The 17,500-nt window shown below is 48.2% G+C and overlaps 1 protein-coding gene across 4 annotated transcripts in view; it reads left to right on the forward strand.

Moving 5' to 3' along the window:
• The window catches only part of nbeaa (neurobeachin a), a 231,892-nt gene that overhangs the window by 157,215 nt on the left and 57,177 nt on the right, over positions 1-17,500 (forward strand). Inside the window, exons 24-29 of one of the 4 annotated variants that reach the window (XM_041851474.2) lie at positions 1-223; positions 872-1,097; positions 1,997-2,440; positions 5,544-5,761; positions 9,768-9,921; positions 11,001-11,009. The exon at positions 1-223 is cut by the window's left edge and continues 235 nt beyond it. In XM_041851474.2, coding sequence (XP_041707408.2) covers positions 1-223; positions 872-1,097; positions 1,997-2,440; positions 5,544-5,761; positions 9,768-9,921; positions 11,001-11,009 — 1,274 coding nt within the window. Of the gene's footprint in view, positions 224-824; positions 1,098-1,996; positions 2,441-5,543; positions 5,762-9,767; positions 9,922-11,000; positions 11,025-14,034; positions 14,128-17,500 lie in introns of those variants that run through there. The other 3 variants (XM_041851470.1, XM_041851471.2, XM_041851473.2) reach the window with 3 other exon arrangements.

Consider the following 17,500-nt stretch of genomic DNA (forward strand, 5'->3'; position numbering starts at 1 on the left):
GGGACTCCAGGAATCTGCTTGCTGAGGGAGGGGTCGGGTTAGGGTTAGGGTTGGGGGTGAAGGGACCAAACAGAGAGGCTTTGACCCCTGGGGAGCAAGGTCAGGGATCAGGGGTTAGGGTCGAAGTTCATGACCTCCTGGTGGATATCAAGGCGGAGAAGGTGGAGGCCACAGAGGTCAAACTAGACGACCTGGATCTGTCTCCAGAAGGGATGGTGGGAGGAGGAGGGATGGAGGGACTAGGAGGAGGAGTAGGAATAGGAGGGATAGGAGGAGGGAGGATGGAAGGATTGGGAGGAGGAGGGATAGGAGGAGGGAGGATGGAAGGATTGGGAGGAGGAGGGATAGGAGGAGGGAGGATGGAAGGATTGGGAGGAGGAGGGATAGGAGGAGGGAGGATGGAAGGATTGGGAGGAGGAGGGATAGGAGGAGGGAGGATGGAAGGATTGGGAGGAGGAGGGATAGGAGGAGGGAGGATGGAAGGATTGGGAGGAGGAGGGATAGGAGGAGGGAGGATGGAAGGATTGGGAGGAGGAGGGATAGGAGGAGGGAGGATGGAAGGATTGGGAGGAGGAGGGAGGATGGAAGGATTGGGAGGAGGAGGGATAGGAGGAGGGAGGATGGAAGGATTGGGAGGAGGAGGGATAGGAGGAGGGAGGATGGAAGGATTGGGAGGAGGAGGGATAGGAGGAGGGAGGATGGAAGGATTGGGAGGAGGAGGGATAGGAGGAGGGAGGATGGAAGGATTGGGAGGAGGAGGGATAGGAGGAGGGAGGATGGAAGGATTGGGAGGAGGAGGGAGGATGGAAGGATTGGGAGGAGGAGGGAGGATGGAAGGATTGGGAGGAGGAGGGATAGGAGGAGGGAGGATGGAGAACGGGCCCCTGGTGGAGGTGGACTCCCTGCTGGACAGCACCTACTGTGCCATAGTGCAGAAGCTGAAAGGGAACCACGGTAACCTGGTTTCTAAAGATGACACAGTGGTCACAGGGCTGGGGCTTGGCGCCATGGAGGATGATGGGAACATGGGTCCGCTCATCACCCTTGCCGACGAGAAAGACAGTGTCCCTAGCAACAACGGATTCCTCTTCAGCAAGGTAAGGGTTAAAAATATGTATGTTTTTATAGGAATGTTCCCATTATTTCCCCTGGTAGTAACAACATAATGACCAGGAGTTATAAATAGTTGTTCTGTATTGCTACTGTATCAAGGAGTTACCTCACTGTAGGAAGTTCTAATGAAGTGAAGCCTCTCTGCTGCATGTACACTAGCTAGTCCCTTCCTTCCTTCCTTCCTTCCTTCCTTCCTTCCTTCCTTCCTTCCTTCCTTCCTTCCTTCCTTCCTTCCTTCCTTCCTTCCTTCCTTCCTTCCTTCCTTCCTCCCTCCCTCCCTCCCTCCCTCCCTCCCTCCCTCCCTTCCTTCCTTCCTTCCTTCCTTCCTTCCTTCCTTCTTTCTTTCTTTCTTTCTTTCTTTCTTTCTTTCTTTCTTTCTTTCTTTCTTTCTTTCTTTCTTTCTTTCTTTCTTTCCTTCCTCCCTTCCTTATTTCCTTCCTTCCTCCCTTCCTTCCTTCCTTCCTCACTTCCTTCCTTCCTTCCTTCCTCCCTTCCTTCCTTCTTTCTTTCTTTCTTTCTTTCTTTCTTTCTTTCTTTCTTTCTTTCTTTCTTTCTTTCTTTCTTTCTTTCTTTCTTTCTTTCCTTCCTTCCTTCCTTCCTTCCTCCCTTCCTTCCTTCCTTCCTTCCTTCCTTCCTTCCTTCCTTCCTTCCTTCCTGCCTTCCTTCCTTCCTCTCTTCCTCTCTTTCTCTCTTTCTCTCTTTCTGTCTTTCTCTTTCACATCAATATGCTTTATTGTATTCGCTTTGACGAGTCAAAATGTCAGCTTTATTAATAAATAAGCAGCATCCATTGAAACAAGGTGTTGTTGCGGTACTTCTGGGAGATGTCATCACCTTCTCTACATGTTTAATGGTGTCTTTCTATCTTATCTCTCCCTGTAAGGTTGATGAGAAGCTGCTTCCAGCTCTGGCCACCACAGACCCTCTGGTTCTGCCCAGCCTGGACCAGCCCACCCCCTTAGGCTCTGTCCCCATCCACTCCTCCACCAGCGCCAGCGACGACCTGAGTCTCCTAGCCCACATGACATCCTGCAGGGGCTCAGACCTGAGCCAAGCCCAGGGAGGGCTCCCCGAGGACGGGCCCTTCAAGATCCAGAGCCCCCTGGCTGACATCAGCTCCATTGCCCAGAGAGAGAGCCAGGCAGCTGAGATCCAGGCCCAGTCCCAGGCCCAGGGCTACCCAGAGGGAGAGGGCCCGTCTGGGGCAGATGGAGAGGCGGCGGGGGGTAAGGCTGGAGGTGACGCGGCGAGCACCACGTCTGATACAGAAAGATCTGATGATGGGAAGGACAAGGAGATGAAGATCCAGACCACGGCCACTACTCAGGTATCAGGTCCTAGCTAGACCCGCTGTGTCAAATATCTTACCTCAAGTGTCTTAGACCCGCTGTGTCAAATATCTTACCTCAAGTGTCATAGACCCGCTGTGTCAAATATCTTACCTCAAGTGTCTTAGACCCGGTGTGTGTCAAATATCTTACCTCAAGTGTCATAGACCCGCTGTGTCAAATATCTTACCTCAAGTGTCTTAGACCCAGTGTGTGTCAAATATCTTACCTCAAGTGTCTTAGACCCAGTGTGTGTCAAATATCTTACCTCAAGTGTCTTAGACCCGCTGTGTCAAATATCTTACCTCAAGTGTCTTAGACCCGCTGTGTCAAATATCTTACCTCAAGTGTCTTAGACCCGCTGTGTCAAATATCTTACCTCAAGTGTCTTAGACCTGGTGTGTCAAATATCTTACCTCAAGTGTCTTAGACCCGCTGTGTCAAATATCTTACCTCAAGTGTCTTAGACTCGCTGTGTCAAATATCTTACCTCAAGTGTCTTAGACCTGGTGTGTGTCAAATATCTTACCTCAAGTGTCTTAAACCAGTTGAAGTAACTCTGGTAGATTCTTCACTACTGTAGTTGACCCTCTCAGTAACTGAGCTAACTTCGGTTACTGATCTAAGCCAAACAGGTCCATAGCTGGCTAACTTACTGATCTAAGCCAAACAGGTCCATAGCTGGCTAACTTACTGATCTAAGCCAAACAGGTCCATAGCTGGCTAACTTACTGATCTAAGCCAAACAGGTCCATAGCTGGCTAACTTACTGATCTAAGCCAAACAAGTCCATAGCTGGCTAACTTACTGATCTAAGCCAAACAAGTCCATAGCTGGCTAACTTACTGATCTAAGCCAAACAAGTCCATAGCTGGCTAACTTACTGATCTAAGCTGAACAGGTCCATAGCTGGCTAACTTACTGATCTAAGCCAAACAAGTCCATAGCTGGCTAACTTACTGATCTAAGCCAAACAGGTCCATAGCTGGCTAACTTACTGATCTAAGCCAAACAAGTCCATAGCTGGCTAACTTACTGATCTAAGCCAAACAGGTCCATAGCTGGCTAACTTACTGATCTAAGCCAAACAAGGCCATAGCTGGCTAACTTACTGATCTAAGCCAAACAGGTCCATAGCTGGCTAACTTACTGATCTAAGCCAAACAGGTCCATAGCTGGCTAACTTACTGATCTAAGCCAAACAAGTCCATAGCTGGCTAACTTACTGATCTAAGCCAAACAAGTCCATAGCTGGCTAACTTACTGATCTAAGCCAAACAAGTCCATAGCTGGCTAACTTACTGATCTAAGCCAAACAGGTCCATAGCTGGCTAACTTACTGATCTAAGCCAAACAGGTCCATAGCTGGCTAACTTACTGATCTAAGCCAAACAGGTCCATAGCTGGCTAACTTACTGATCTAAGCCAAACAGGTCCATAGCTGGCTAACTTACAGATCTAAGCCAAACAAGTCCATAGCTGGCTAACTTACTGATCTAAGCCAAACAAGTCCATAGCTGGCTAACTTACTGATCTAAGCCAAACAGGTCCATAGCTGGCTAACTTACTGATCTAAGCCAAACAGGTCCATAGCTGGCTAACTTACTGATCTAAGCCAAACAAGTCCATAGCTGGCTAACTTACTGATCTAAGCCAAACAAGTCCATAGCTGGCTAACTTACTGATCTAAGCCAAACAAGTCCATAGCTGGCTAACTTACTGATCTAAGCCAAACAAGTCCATAGCTGGCTAACTTACTGATCTAAGCCAAACAAGTCCATAGCTGGCTAACTTACTGATCTAAGCCAAACAGGTCCATAGCTGGCTAACTTACTGATCTAAGCCAAACAGGTCCATAGCTGGCTAACTTACTGATCTAAGCCAAACAGGTCCATAGCTGGCTAACTTACTGATCTAAGCCAAACAGGTCCATAGCTGGCTAACTTACTGATCTAAGCCAAACAAGTCCATAGCTGGCTAACTTACTGATCTAAGCCAAACAGGTCCATAGCTGGCTAACTTACTGATCTAAGCCAAACAGGTCCATAGCTGGCTAACTTACTGATCTAAGCCAAACAAGTCCATAGCTGGCTAACTTACTGATCTAAGCCAAACAAGTCCATAGCTGGCTAACTTACTGATCTAAGCCAAACAAGTCCATAGCTGGCTAACTTACTGATCTAAGTCAAACAAGTCCATAGCTGGCTAACTTACTGATCTAAGCCAAACAAGTCCATAGCTGGCTAACTTACTGATCTAAGCCAAACAAGTCCATAGCTGGCTAACTTACTGATCTAAGCCAAACAGGTCCATAGCTGGCTAACTTACTGATCTAAGCCAAACAAGTCCATAGCTGGCTAACTTACTGATCTAAGCCAAACAGGTCCATAGCTGGCTAACTTACTGATCTAAGCCAAACAGGTCCATAGCTGGCTAACTTACTGATCTAAGCCAAACAAGTCCATAGCTGGCTAACTTACTGATCTAAGCCAAACAAGTCCATAGCTGGCTAACTTACTGATCTAAGCCAAACAGGTCCATAGCTGGCTAACTTACTGATCTAAGCCAAACAGGTCCATAGCTGGCTAACTTACTGATCTAAGCCAAACAAGTCCATAGCTGGCTAACTTACTGATCTAAGCCAAACAAGTCCATAGCTGGCTAACTTACTGATCTAAGCCAAACAAGTCCATAGCTGGCTAACTTACTGATCTAAGCCAAACAAGTCCATAGCTGGCTAACTTACTGATCTAAGCCAAACAAGTCCATAGCTGGCTAACTACAATAGCAAAACGTATCCCTAACAATCTCGATACCTTCAAACTTTAAAAACGAACTTAGCTGTAGTTGTTAGCTTAACCGTGGTTATTAGCTCTGACATGTTGTTAACTTAGCTGTTAGCTTAGCTTCTGTAGCTGTTTTATTGTCAATAATAAGGTTATTTCGGTTTTAGTTCAGGTATTGTTTCCCTCTTTCCCGTCGTAGAGTTAGAGAGAGAGAGAGAGACCTAGATATTTATCTCTTGTCTACTTCCCCGGAACCGAAGCATGCGGAAGGCTTTAACCAACACACCTTGACCTGTCTCTCTACTTCCCCCTACAGGCTCTCCACGGTGGTACGGCGGCCCAGTTAGAGCGTGACCTGCGTGTGGACCTGGGCTTCAGAGGGATGCCCATGACAGAGGAGCAGCGGCGCCAGTTCAGCCCCGGGCCTCGCACCACCATGTTCCGTATCCCAGAGTTCAAGTGGTCGCCCATGCACCAGCGCCTCCTCACTGACCTGCTGTTCGCCCTGGAGACAGATGTACACGTCTGGAGGAGGTGAGGGGGGGAGTGAGTGACTGTGTGTGTGTGTGTGTTCGCTCTGGAGGTCAGAGACAGTCTTTAATGGCCCCCTAGACACTATGTTGGTCCCCTAGACACTATGTTGGTCCCCTAGACACTATGTTGGTCCCCTAGACACTATGTTGGTCCCCTAGACACTATGTTGGTCCCCTAGACACTATGTTGGTCCCCTAGACACTATGTTGGTCCCCTAGACACTATGTTGGTCCCCTAGACACTATGTTGGTCCCCTATACACTATGTTGGTCCCCTAGACACTATGTTGGTCCCCTAGTCCCTATGTTGGTCCCCTAGACACTATGTTGGTCCCCTAGACACTATGTTGGCCCCCTAGACACTATGTTGGCCCCCTAGACACTATGTTGGTCCCCAGGACACTATGTTGGTCCCCTAGACACTATGTTGGTCCCCTAGACACTAGGTTGGTCCCCTAGACACTATGGTGGTCCCCAGGACACTATGTTGGTCCCCTAGACACTATGTTGGTCCCCTAGACACTATGTTGGTCCCCTAGACACTATGTTGGTCCCCTAGACACTATGTTGGTCCCCTAGACACTATGTTGGTCCCCTAGACACTATGTTGGTCCCCTAGTCCCCTAGACACTATGTTGGTCCCCTAGACACTATGTTGGTCCCCTAGACACTATGTTGGTCCCCTAGACCCCTAGACACTATGTTGGTCCCCTAGACACTATGTTGGTCCCCTAGACACTATGGTGGTCCCCTAGACACTATGTTGGTCCCCTAGACCCCTAGACACTATGTTGGTCCCCTAGACACTATGTTGGTCCCCTAGACACTATGTTGGTCCCCTAGACACTATGTTGGTCCCCTAGACACTATGTTGGTCCCCTAGACACTATGGTGGTCCCCTAGACACTATGTTGGTCCCCTAGACACTATGTTGGTCCCCTAGACACTATGTTGGTCCCCTAGACACTATGTTGGTCCCCTAGACACTATGTTGGTCCCCTAGACACTATGTTGGTCCCCTAGACCCCTAGACACTATGTTGGTCCCCTAGACACTATGTTGGTCCCCTAGACACTATGTTGGTCCCCTAGACACTATGTTGGTCCCCTAGACACTATGTTGGTCCCCTAGACACTATGGTGGTCCCCTAGACACTATGTTGGTCCCCTAGACACTATGTTGGTCCCCTAGACACTATGTTGGTCCCCTAGTCCCTATGTTGGTCCCCTAGACACTATGTTGGTCCCCTAGACACTATGTTGGTCCCCTAGACACTATGTTGGTCCCCTAGACACTATGTTGGTCCCCTAGACCCCTAGACACTATGTTGGTCCCCTAGTCCCTATGTTGGTCCCCTAGACACTATGTTGGCCCCCTAGACACTATGTTGGTCCCCTAGACACTATGTTGGTCCCCTAGACACTATGTTGGTCCCCTAGACACTATGTTGGTCCCCTAGACACTATGTTGGTCCCCTAGACACTATGGTGGTCCCCTAGACCCCTAGACACTATGTTGGTCCCCTAGACACTATGCTGGTCCCCTAGACACTATGCTGGTCCCCTAGACACTATGTTGGTCCCCTAGACACTATGTTGGTCCCCTAGACACTATGTTGGTCCCCTAGACACTATGTTGGTCCCCTAGACACTATGTTGGCCCCCTAGACACTATGTTGGTCCCCTAGACACTATGTTGGTCCCCTAGACACTATGTTGGTCCCCTAGACACTATGTTGGTCCCCTAGACACTATGTTGGTCCCCTAGACACTATGCTGGTCCTCTAGACACTATGTTGGTCCCCTAGACACTATGTTGGTCCCCTAGACACTATGTTGGTCCCCTAGACACTATGTTGGTCCCCTAGACACTATGTTGGTCCCCTAGACACTATGTTGGTCCCCTAGACACTATGTTAGCCCCCTAGACACTACGTTGGTCCCCTAGACACTATGTTAGCCCCCTAGACACTATGTTGGTCCCCTAGACACTATGTTGGTCCCCTAGACACTATGTTGGTCCCCTAGACACTATGTTGGTCCCCTAGACACTATGTTGGTCCCCTAGACACTATGTTGGTCCCCTAGACACTATGTTGGTCCCCTAGACACTATGTTGGTCCCCTAGACACTATGTTGGTCCCCTAGACACTATGTTGGTCCCCTAGACACTATGTTGGTCCCCTATGTTGGTCCCCTAGACACTATGTTGGTCCCCTATGTTGGTCCCCTATGTTGGTCCCCTAGACACTACGTTGGTCCCCTAGACACTATGTTGGTCCCCTAGACACTATGTTGGTCCCCTAGACACTATGTTGGTCCCCTAGACACTATGTTGGTCCCCTAGACACTATGTTGGTCCCCTAGACACTATGTTGGTCCCCTAGACACTATGTTGGTCCCCTAGACCCCTAGACACTATGCTGGTCCCCTAGACACTATGTTGGTCCCCTAGACACTATGTTGGTCCCCTAGACACTATGTTGGTCCCCTAGACACTATGTTGGTCCCCTAGACACTATGTTGGTCCCCTAGACACTATGTTGGTCCCCTATGTTGGTCCCCTAGACACTATGTTGGTCCCCTAGACACTATGTTGGTCCCCTATGTTGGTCCCCTAGACACTATGTTGGTCCCCTAGACACTATGTTGGTCCCCTAGACACTATGTTGGTCCCCTAGACACTATGTTGGTCCCCTAGACACTATGTTGGTCCCCTAGTCCCTATGTTGGTCCCCTAGTCCCTATGTAGTACACTATTTTAGACCAGAGCCACTTAGGGCTAGAGATAGATGTTCCTGGGGCAGTGTTTCAGTTTTATATAGGTCAAATGAACTACAGTGTAGATCAAGATGTAGGAAATGAAGAACATTTACATTTAAGTCATTTAGCAGACGCTCTTATCCAGAGCGACTTACAGGAGCAATTAGGGTTAAGTGCCTTGCTCAAGGGCACATCAACAGATTTTTCACCTAGTCGGCTCTGGGATTAGAACCAGCGACCTTTCAGTTACTGGCACAACGCTCTTAACCACTAAGCTACCTGCCGCCCAACTGAATTTACAAAAGATATTCAGCACCCACTCTCAGGGGGAAATAAAGACGCTCAATGAAAGGTGTTTGGGTTATTCTGTGCAGCGAATGAGAGATCAATATGACTAGTCAATATGACTTGGCCTCCTTGGGTTATTCCTCATTGGGTTATTCCTCCTCGGTTTATTCCTTTTCATGGTTTGAGTGACTTTTGAACTCTATAGTTATTTTTTATACTACGCACTGGGCACAATACTGGCTTTCTTTGCAGACAGTGGGACTGAAATAACCTGGAGACCACAACTTATTATTAACCCCTCACTCTGTCCTCTTTCTCTGTTCTCACTCCTCTCTTTTCCTTTCCTCCTCTCCTCTCCTCCTCTCCTCTCCTCCTCTCCTCTCCTCTCCTCTCTTCCTCTCCTCCTCTCCTCCTCTCCTCTCCTCCTCTCCTCCTCTCCTCTCCTCTCCTTTCCTCCTCTCCTCTCCTCCTCTCCTCTCCTCCTCTCCTCTCCTCCTCTCCTTTCCTCCTCTCCTCTCCTCCTCTCCTTTCCTCCTCTCCTCTCCTCTCCTCCTCTCCTCTCCTCCTCTCCTCTCCTCTCCTCTCCTCTCCTCTCTCTCCTCTCCTCTCCTCTCCTCTCCTCCTCTCCTCTCCTCTCCTCTCCCTCTCCTCTCCTCCTCTCCTCCTCTCCTCCTCTCCTCCTCTCCTCTCCTCCTCTCCTCCTCTCCTCTCCTCTCCTCTCCTCCTCTCCTCTCCTCCTCTCCTCTCCTCTCCTCTCCTCTCCTCTCCTCTCCTCTCCTCTCCTCTCCTCTCCTCTCCTCTCCTCTCCTCTCCTCTCCTCTCCTCTCCTCTCTCCTCTCCTCTCCTCCTCTCCTCTCCTCCTCTCCTCTCCTCCTCTCCTCCTCTCTCCTCTCCTCCTCTCCTCCTCTCCTCCTCTCCTCCTCTCCTCTCCTCTCCTCCTCTCCTCTCCTCCTCTAGCCATTCATCCAAGTCAGTGATGGACTTTGTGAACAGCAATGAGAACATCATCTTTGTCCACAACACCATACACCTCATCTCTCAGATGGTGGACAACATCATCATCGCCTGTGGAGGGATCCTCCCACTGCTCTCTGCTGCCACCTCCCCCTCTGTAAGTGTAGCTCACCGCTGCCCCACCTTGGTGGGAGGGGGAACTGCGGCATAACACGTGCTATTCAGGCCTGGTGGATACTGTGTGCTGGTGGTGTATAGCCCACCTGGTTGGTGTTACTTGGCCATGCTAGAAAGGACGGAAGTACAGTTTATTTTTAAAAATGGTGTTACCTTTGTTGTCCTCTGTAGCATGGCCATCTACTGGCCAGTGTACCATGATTACAGTTGTTGCTGTGTTTTGGGGTCAATTCCAGTCAATTCAGGAGGTACACTGAAATTCCAATTCTCTTCAATGCTTTTCAATGAGGGAAATTTGGAAGTGGAATTTGGTTTACTTTCTGAATTGACTGGAATTTAAATGGAATTGACCCCAACCCTGGTTTGCACCTTGTTTTTACACATTGGGTGAAATGAATATATCTTCAATTTAACACCTGCTAGTGCAACTTTCTCTCTGATTATTTTTGTTAATTCTATAATAAAAAACAATACTACTTTGGTTTACATCTTAACTTGAAAGTATTTTGACTAAAACCTTCTAACCCCTAAAATATTGAACTTGATTTGATAGGTTCAGGCCATTGTTTTAATGATCCTTTATCTTCCTCTGTGTTCCCTCTATTCTGTCCTTCCTTCCTCTCTGTGTTCCCTCTATTCTGTCCTTCCTTCCTCTCTGTGTTCTCTCTATTCTGTCCTTCCTTCCTCTCTGTGTTCTCTCTATTCTGTCCTTCCTTCCTCTCTGTGTTCTCTCTATTCTGTCCTTCCTTCCTCTCTGTGTTCCCTCTATTCTGTCCTTCCTTCCTCTCTGTGTTCTCTCTATTCTGTCCTTCCTTCCTCTCTGTGTTCTCTCTATTCTGTCCTTCCTTCCTCTCTGTGTTCTCTCTATTCTGTCCTTCCTTCCTCTCTGTGTTCTCTCTATTCTGTCCTTCCTTCCTCTCTGTGTTCTCTCTATTCTGTCCTTCCTTCCTCTCTGTGTTCTCTCTATTCTGTCCTTCCTTCCTCTCTGTGTTCTCTCTATTCTGTCCTTCCTTCCTCTCGTCTTCCCGTCTGTTTTTTTATTTAATTTTTTATGTGCAGAGTTCTAAGGTTAGTACGAACACTGTAAGTTCAGTTTCTTTCTCTTGATATATTTTCACTAACATTCTCTGTTGTTTGCTGTAGCTGTCATTGTGACTAACATTTGGTTTGTTGACATCCATAATGTAACTCCATTATTAATATTCCAGCTTTTCTGTTCCGAGACTGTCTTTGCTTGAGTATGTGAATGTATGGGGATCTCTGTTTAGTTATATAATGTTCACACTGTTGCCTCGGTGAAGGTTATTCTCTGTTCAGTTATATAATGTTCAAACTGTTGCCTCAGTGAAGGTTATTCTCTGTTCAGTTATATAATGTTCAAACTGTTGCCTCAGTGAAGGTTATTCTCTGTTCAGTTATATAATGTTCAAACTGTTGCCTCAGTGAAGGTTATTCTCTGTTCAGTTATATAATGTTCAAACTGTTGCCTCAGTGAAGGTTATTCTCTGTTCAGTTATATAATGTTCAAACTGTTGTCTCAGTGAAGGTTATTCTCTGTTCAGTTATATAATGTTCACACTGTTGCCTCAGTGAAGTTTATTCTCTGTTCAGTTATATAATGTTCAAACTGTTGCCTCAGTGAAGGTTATTCTCTGTTCAGTTATATAATGTTCACACTGTTGCCTCAGTGAAGGTTATTCTCTGTTCAGTTATATAATGTTCAAACTGTTGCCTCAGTGAAGGTTATTCTCTGTTCAGTTATATAATGTTCAAACTGTTTCTTCAGTGAAGATTATTCTTCAGGCACTTCATAATATGATGTATGAGACAAGACGGGCAATATACACTGAGTGTACAAATCATTAAGAACACCTTCCTTATATTGAGTTGCACTCTCCCTTTTTGCCCTCAGAACAGCCGCAATTCATCGAGGTGTCGAAAGCATTCCACAGGGATGCTGATCCAAGTTGACTCCAATGCTTGCCACAGTTGTGTCAAGTTGGCTGGATATCCTTTGGGTGGTGGGACCATTCTTTGATACACACTGGAAACTGTTGAGCGTGAAAAACCCAGCAGTGTTGCAGTTCTTGACACAAACCGGTGCGCCTGACACCTACTACCATACCCCGTTCAAAGGCTCTTCAATCTTTCGCCTTGCCCATTCACCCTCTGAATGGCACACATACACAATCCATGTCTCAACTGTCTCAAGGCTTAAAAATCCTTATTTAACTTGTCTCCTCCCCTTCATCTACACTGATGGAAGTGGATTTAACAAGTGACATCAATAAGGGATCATAGCGTCCCCCTCAAATCACCTGGTCAGTCTGTCATGGAAAGAGCCGGTGTTCTTAATATTTTGTACACTCAGTGTATATATTTTTAAATTATGTAGACTTGGCGAGATAGAGTGATAGAGAGATAGGTAGTGATAGAGAGATAGGTGGTGATAGAGAGATAGGTACATAGAGAGATAGAGTGATATGAAAAATGTATGCACTCACTAACTGTAAGTCGCTCTGGATAAGAGCGTCTGCTAAATGACAAAAAATGTAAAATGTAAATGTAATAGAGTGATAGGTACATAGAGAGATAGAGTGTTAGAGAGATAGGTACATAGAGAGATATAGTGATAGAGAGATAGGTACATAGAGAGATAGAGAGATAGGTACATAGAGAGATAGAGTGTTAGAGAGATAGGTACATAGAGAGATCGAGTGATAGAGAGATAGGTACATAGAGAGATAGAGTGTTAGAGAGATAGGTACATAGAGAGATCGAGTGATAGAGAGATAGGTACATAGAGAGATCGAGTGATAGAGAGATAGGTACATAGAGAGATATAGTGCTATAGGGATAGAGTGATAGAGAGATAGGTACATAGAGAGATAGAGTGATAGAGAGAAAGAGTGGTAAAGAGATAGAGTGATAGTCTTCTCACCTCTGTCAAACCTGAAGGAGAGAGAAATAAACAGAGAGATAGATAGATAGAGTGATGGAGTGATAGAGAGATAGAGAGATAGAGTGATTGGTACATAGAGAGAGAGAGTGCTAGAGGGATAGAGTGATAGAGAGATAGGTACATAGAGACATAGTGATAGATAGATAGAGAGAAAGAGTGATAAAGAGTTAGAGGGATAGAGTGATAGCGTGATAGATACACAGAGAGAGAGAGTGATAGAGAGATAGATATCTAGATAGATAGAGAGATAAAGCGATAGAAGGATAGAGAGATTGAGTGATAGAGAGAGAGAGGGTGATATATAGATAGAGAGATAGAGTGATAGAAATATATAGAGAGAGTGATATAGAGATAGTGATTCAAAGATAAAATGATAGAAAGATAGAGAGAGTGATAGAGAGAGAGATAGAGAGAGATAGAGAGATAGAGAGATAGAGAGTGATAGAGAGAGATAGAGTGATAGAGAGAGACAGAGAGAGAGAGAGAGAGAGAGAGAGAGAGAGAGAGAGAGAGAGAGAGTGATAGAGCGAGAGAGAGAGAGAGAGAGAGAGAGAGAGAGAGAGATGGAGTGATAGAGAGAGATAGAGAGTGATAGAAAGAGAGAGAGAGAGTGATATAGAGAGAGATAGAGAGATATAGAGGGATATAGAGATAGAGAGATAGAGAGAGATAGAGTGAAAAAGAGCGATAGAGAGAGATAGAGAGAGATGGATAGAGTGATAGCGAGATAGAGTGATAGAGAGAAATAGAGATAGTGATATAAAGAAAGAGTGATAGCGAGATAGAGCGAAAGAGAGAGATAGAGCGATGGAGTGATAGAGAGAGATAGAGAGTGATAGAGATAGAAAGATAGTGATAGAAAGAGAGAGAGAGAGAGAGAGTGATATAGAGAGAGATAGAGAGATATAGAGGGATATAGAGATAGAGAGAGATAGAGAGAGATAGAGAGAGATAGAGCAATAGAGTGATAGAGAGAAATAGAGAGAGATAGAGAGAGATAGAGCAATAGAGTGATAGAGAGAAATAGAGAGATAGAGAGAGATAGAGAGAGATAGAGCAATAGAGTGATAGAGAGATAGAGAGATAGAGAGAGATAGTGATAGTCTTCTCCCCTCTGTGTGGAACCTAAAGAAGGCGGGAGGAGAAGGAGGAGCCGACTCCCACAAGGGGTCAAAGGGTGAGGAGGTGACCCCTGTTCCGGGGGGCGGAGGGACAGGGGGAGAGGTGTGTAGCGTACCAACCCGAACCCAAACCCGAGATATGATATGAGCACCAACCCAAAGCATGTGGGCTCACTGAGCACTGAGAATGTGTGGTAGTCCTAAATGTGTGTGTAGACTTCACAAGGCAAAGATAAGGGGCCTGGCACGCATGGCTAGCGTGTGTACCCTTTCACTGCCACGCCCCCTCTCACCCCTTCCCCTCCCCTACTCCCAAAGCCATATATAAAGTACACAGAGTTTGACCAACCTCATTTTGTGATTTACAATTTCAATGGCTGCCATGTCCCAAGACAATAAAGGCCTGTATTCATACAGTGTCTCAGAGTAGGAGTGCTGATCTAGGATCAGGTCCCCCCTGTCTATGTAATGTTATGTACGTTTAGGAACACTGGTACCCCAAATACCTCACCACTGGTACCCCAAACAGACCTGTCCTCTACCTCCCCACTGGTACCCCAAATACCTCACCACTGGTACCACAAACAGACCTGTCCTCTACCTCCCCACTGGTACCCCAAACAGACCTGTCCTCTACCTCCCCACTGGTACCCCAAACAGACCTGTCCTCTACCTCCCCACTGGTACCCCAAACAGACCTGTCCTCTACCTCCCCACTGGTACCCCAAACAGACCTGTCCTCTATCCCCCCACTAGTACCCCAAACAGACCTGTCCTCTATCCCCTGACTGGTACCCCAATCAGACCTGTCCTCTACCTCTCCACTGGTTCCCCAAACAGACCTGTCCTCTACCTCCCCACTGGTACCCCAAACAGACCTGTCCTCTATCCCCCCACTGGTACCCCAAACAGATCTGTCCTCTATCCCCCCACTGGTACACCACACAGATCAGTCCTCTACCTCCCCACTGGTTCCCCAAACAGACCTGTCCTCTACCTCCCCACTGGTACCCCAAACAAACCTGTCCTCTATCCCCCCACTGGTACCGCAAACAGACCTGTCCTATTTCCCCCCACTGGTACCCCAAACAGGCCTGTCCTCTATCCCCCCACTGGTACCTTAAACATACCTGTCCTCTACCTCCCCACTGGTACCCCAAACAGACCTGTCCTCTACCTCCCCACTGGTACCCCAAACAGACCTGTCCTCTACCTCCCCACTGGTACCCCAAACAGACCTGTCCTCTATCCCCCCACTGGTACCCCAAACAGACCTGTCCTCTATCCCCCCACTGGTACGCCCAACAGACCTGTCCTCTATCCCCCCACTTTTACCCCAAACAAACCTGTCCTCTATCCCCCCACTGGAACCGCAAACAGACCTGTCCTATTTCCCCCCACTGGTACCCCAAACAGACCTGTCCTCTATCCCACAACTGGTACCTCAAACATACCTGTCCTCTACCTCCCCACTGGTACCCCAAACAGACCTGTCCTCTACCTCCCCAATGGTACCCCAACCAGACCTGTCCTCTACCTCCCCACTGGTAACCCAAACAGACCTTTCCTCTATATCCCCACTGGTACCCCAACCAGACCTGTCCTCTACCTCCCCACTGGTAACCCAAACAGACCTGTCCTCTACCTCCCCATTGGTACCCCAAACACACCTGTCCTCTATCCCCCTACTGGTACACCAAACAGACCTGTCCTCTATCCCCCCACTTTTACCCCAAACAAACATGTCCTCTATCCCCCCACTGGTACCCCAAACAGGCCTGTCCTCTATCCCCCCACTGGTACCCCAAACATACCTGTCATCTACCTCCCCACTGGTACCTCAAAGAGACATGTCCTCTACCTCCCCACTGCCACCCCAAACAGACCTGTCCTCTATCCCCCACTGGTACCCCAAACATACCTGTCCTCTATCCCCTCACTGGTACCCCAAAGAGACCTGTCCTATTTCCCCCCACTGGTACCCCAAACAGACCTGTCCTCTATCCACCCACTGGTACCCCAACATTGACCTGTCCTCTACGTCCCCACTGGTACCCCAAACAGACCTGTCCTCTATCCACCCACTGGTACCCCAAATAGACATGTCCTCTATCCACCCACTGGTACCCCAAACAGACCTGTCCTATTTCCCCCCACTGGTACACCAAACAGACCTGTCCTCTTCCTCCCCACTGGTACCCTAAACAGACCTGTCCTCTTCCTCCCCACTGGTACCCTAAACAGACCTGTCCTCTACCTCCCCACTGGTACCCCAAACAGACCTGTCCTCTTCCTCCCCACTGGTACCCTAAACAGACCTGTCCTCTACCTCCCCACTGGTACCCCAAACAGACCTGTCCTCTACCTCCCCACTGGTACCCCAAACAGACCTGTCCTCTACCTCCCCACTGGTACCCCAAACAGACCTGTCCTCTATCCCCCCACTGGTACCCCAAACAGACCTGTCCTCTATCCCCCCACTGGTACCCCAAACAGACCTGTCCTCTATCCCCCCACTGGTACCCCAAACAGACCTGTCCTCTATCCCCCCACTGGTACGCCCAACAGACCTGTCCTCTATCCCCCCACTTTTACCCCAAACAAACCTGTCCTCTATCCCCCCACTGGAACCGCAAACAGACCTGTCCTATCTCCCCCCACTGGTACCCCAAACAGGCCTGTCCTCTATCCCACAACTGGTACCTCAAACAGACCTGTCCTCTACCTCCCCACTGGTACCCCAAACAGACCTGTCCTCTACCTCCCCACTGGTACCCCAACCAGACCTGTACTCTACCTCCCCACTGGTACCCCAAACAGACCTTTCCTCTATATCCCCACTGGTACCCCAAACAGACCTGACCTATACCTCCCCACTGGTACCCCAAACAGACCTGTCCTCTACCTCCCCACTGTTGCCCCAAACAGACCTGTCCTCTACCTCACCACTGGTACCCCAAACAGACCTGTCCTCTATCTCCCCACTAGTACCCCAAACAGACCTGTTCTCTATCCCCCGACTGGTACCCCAATCATACCTGTCCTCTACCTCTCCACTGGTACCCCAAACAGATCTGTCCTCTACCTCCCCACTGGTTCCCCAAACAGACCTGTCCTCTACCTCCCCACTGGTACCCCAAACAGACCTGTCCTCTATCCCCCCACTGGTACCCCAAATACACCTGTCCTCTATCCCCCCACTGGTACACCAAACAGACCTGTCCTCTATCCCCCCACTTTTACCCCAAACAAACATGTCCTCTATCCCCCCACTGGTACCGCAATCAGACCTGTCCTATTTCCCCCACTGGTACCCCAAACAGGCCTGTCCTCTATCCCCCACTGGTACCCCAAACATACCTGTCATCTACCTCCCCACTGGTACCTCAAACAGACCTGTCCTCTACCTCCCCACTGCCACCCCAAACATACCTGTCCTCTATCCCCTCACTGGTACCCCAAAGAGACCTGTCCTA

The sequence above is a fragment of the Coregonus clupeaformis genome, chromosome 27 (genome assembly GCF_020615455.1).
Source record: "Coregonus clupeaformis isolate EN_2021a chromosome 27, ASM2061545v1, whole genome shotgun sequence".
NCBI lineage: Eukaryota > Metazoa > Chordata > Actinopteri > Salmoniformes > Salmonidae > Coregonus > Coregonus clupeaformis.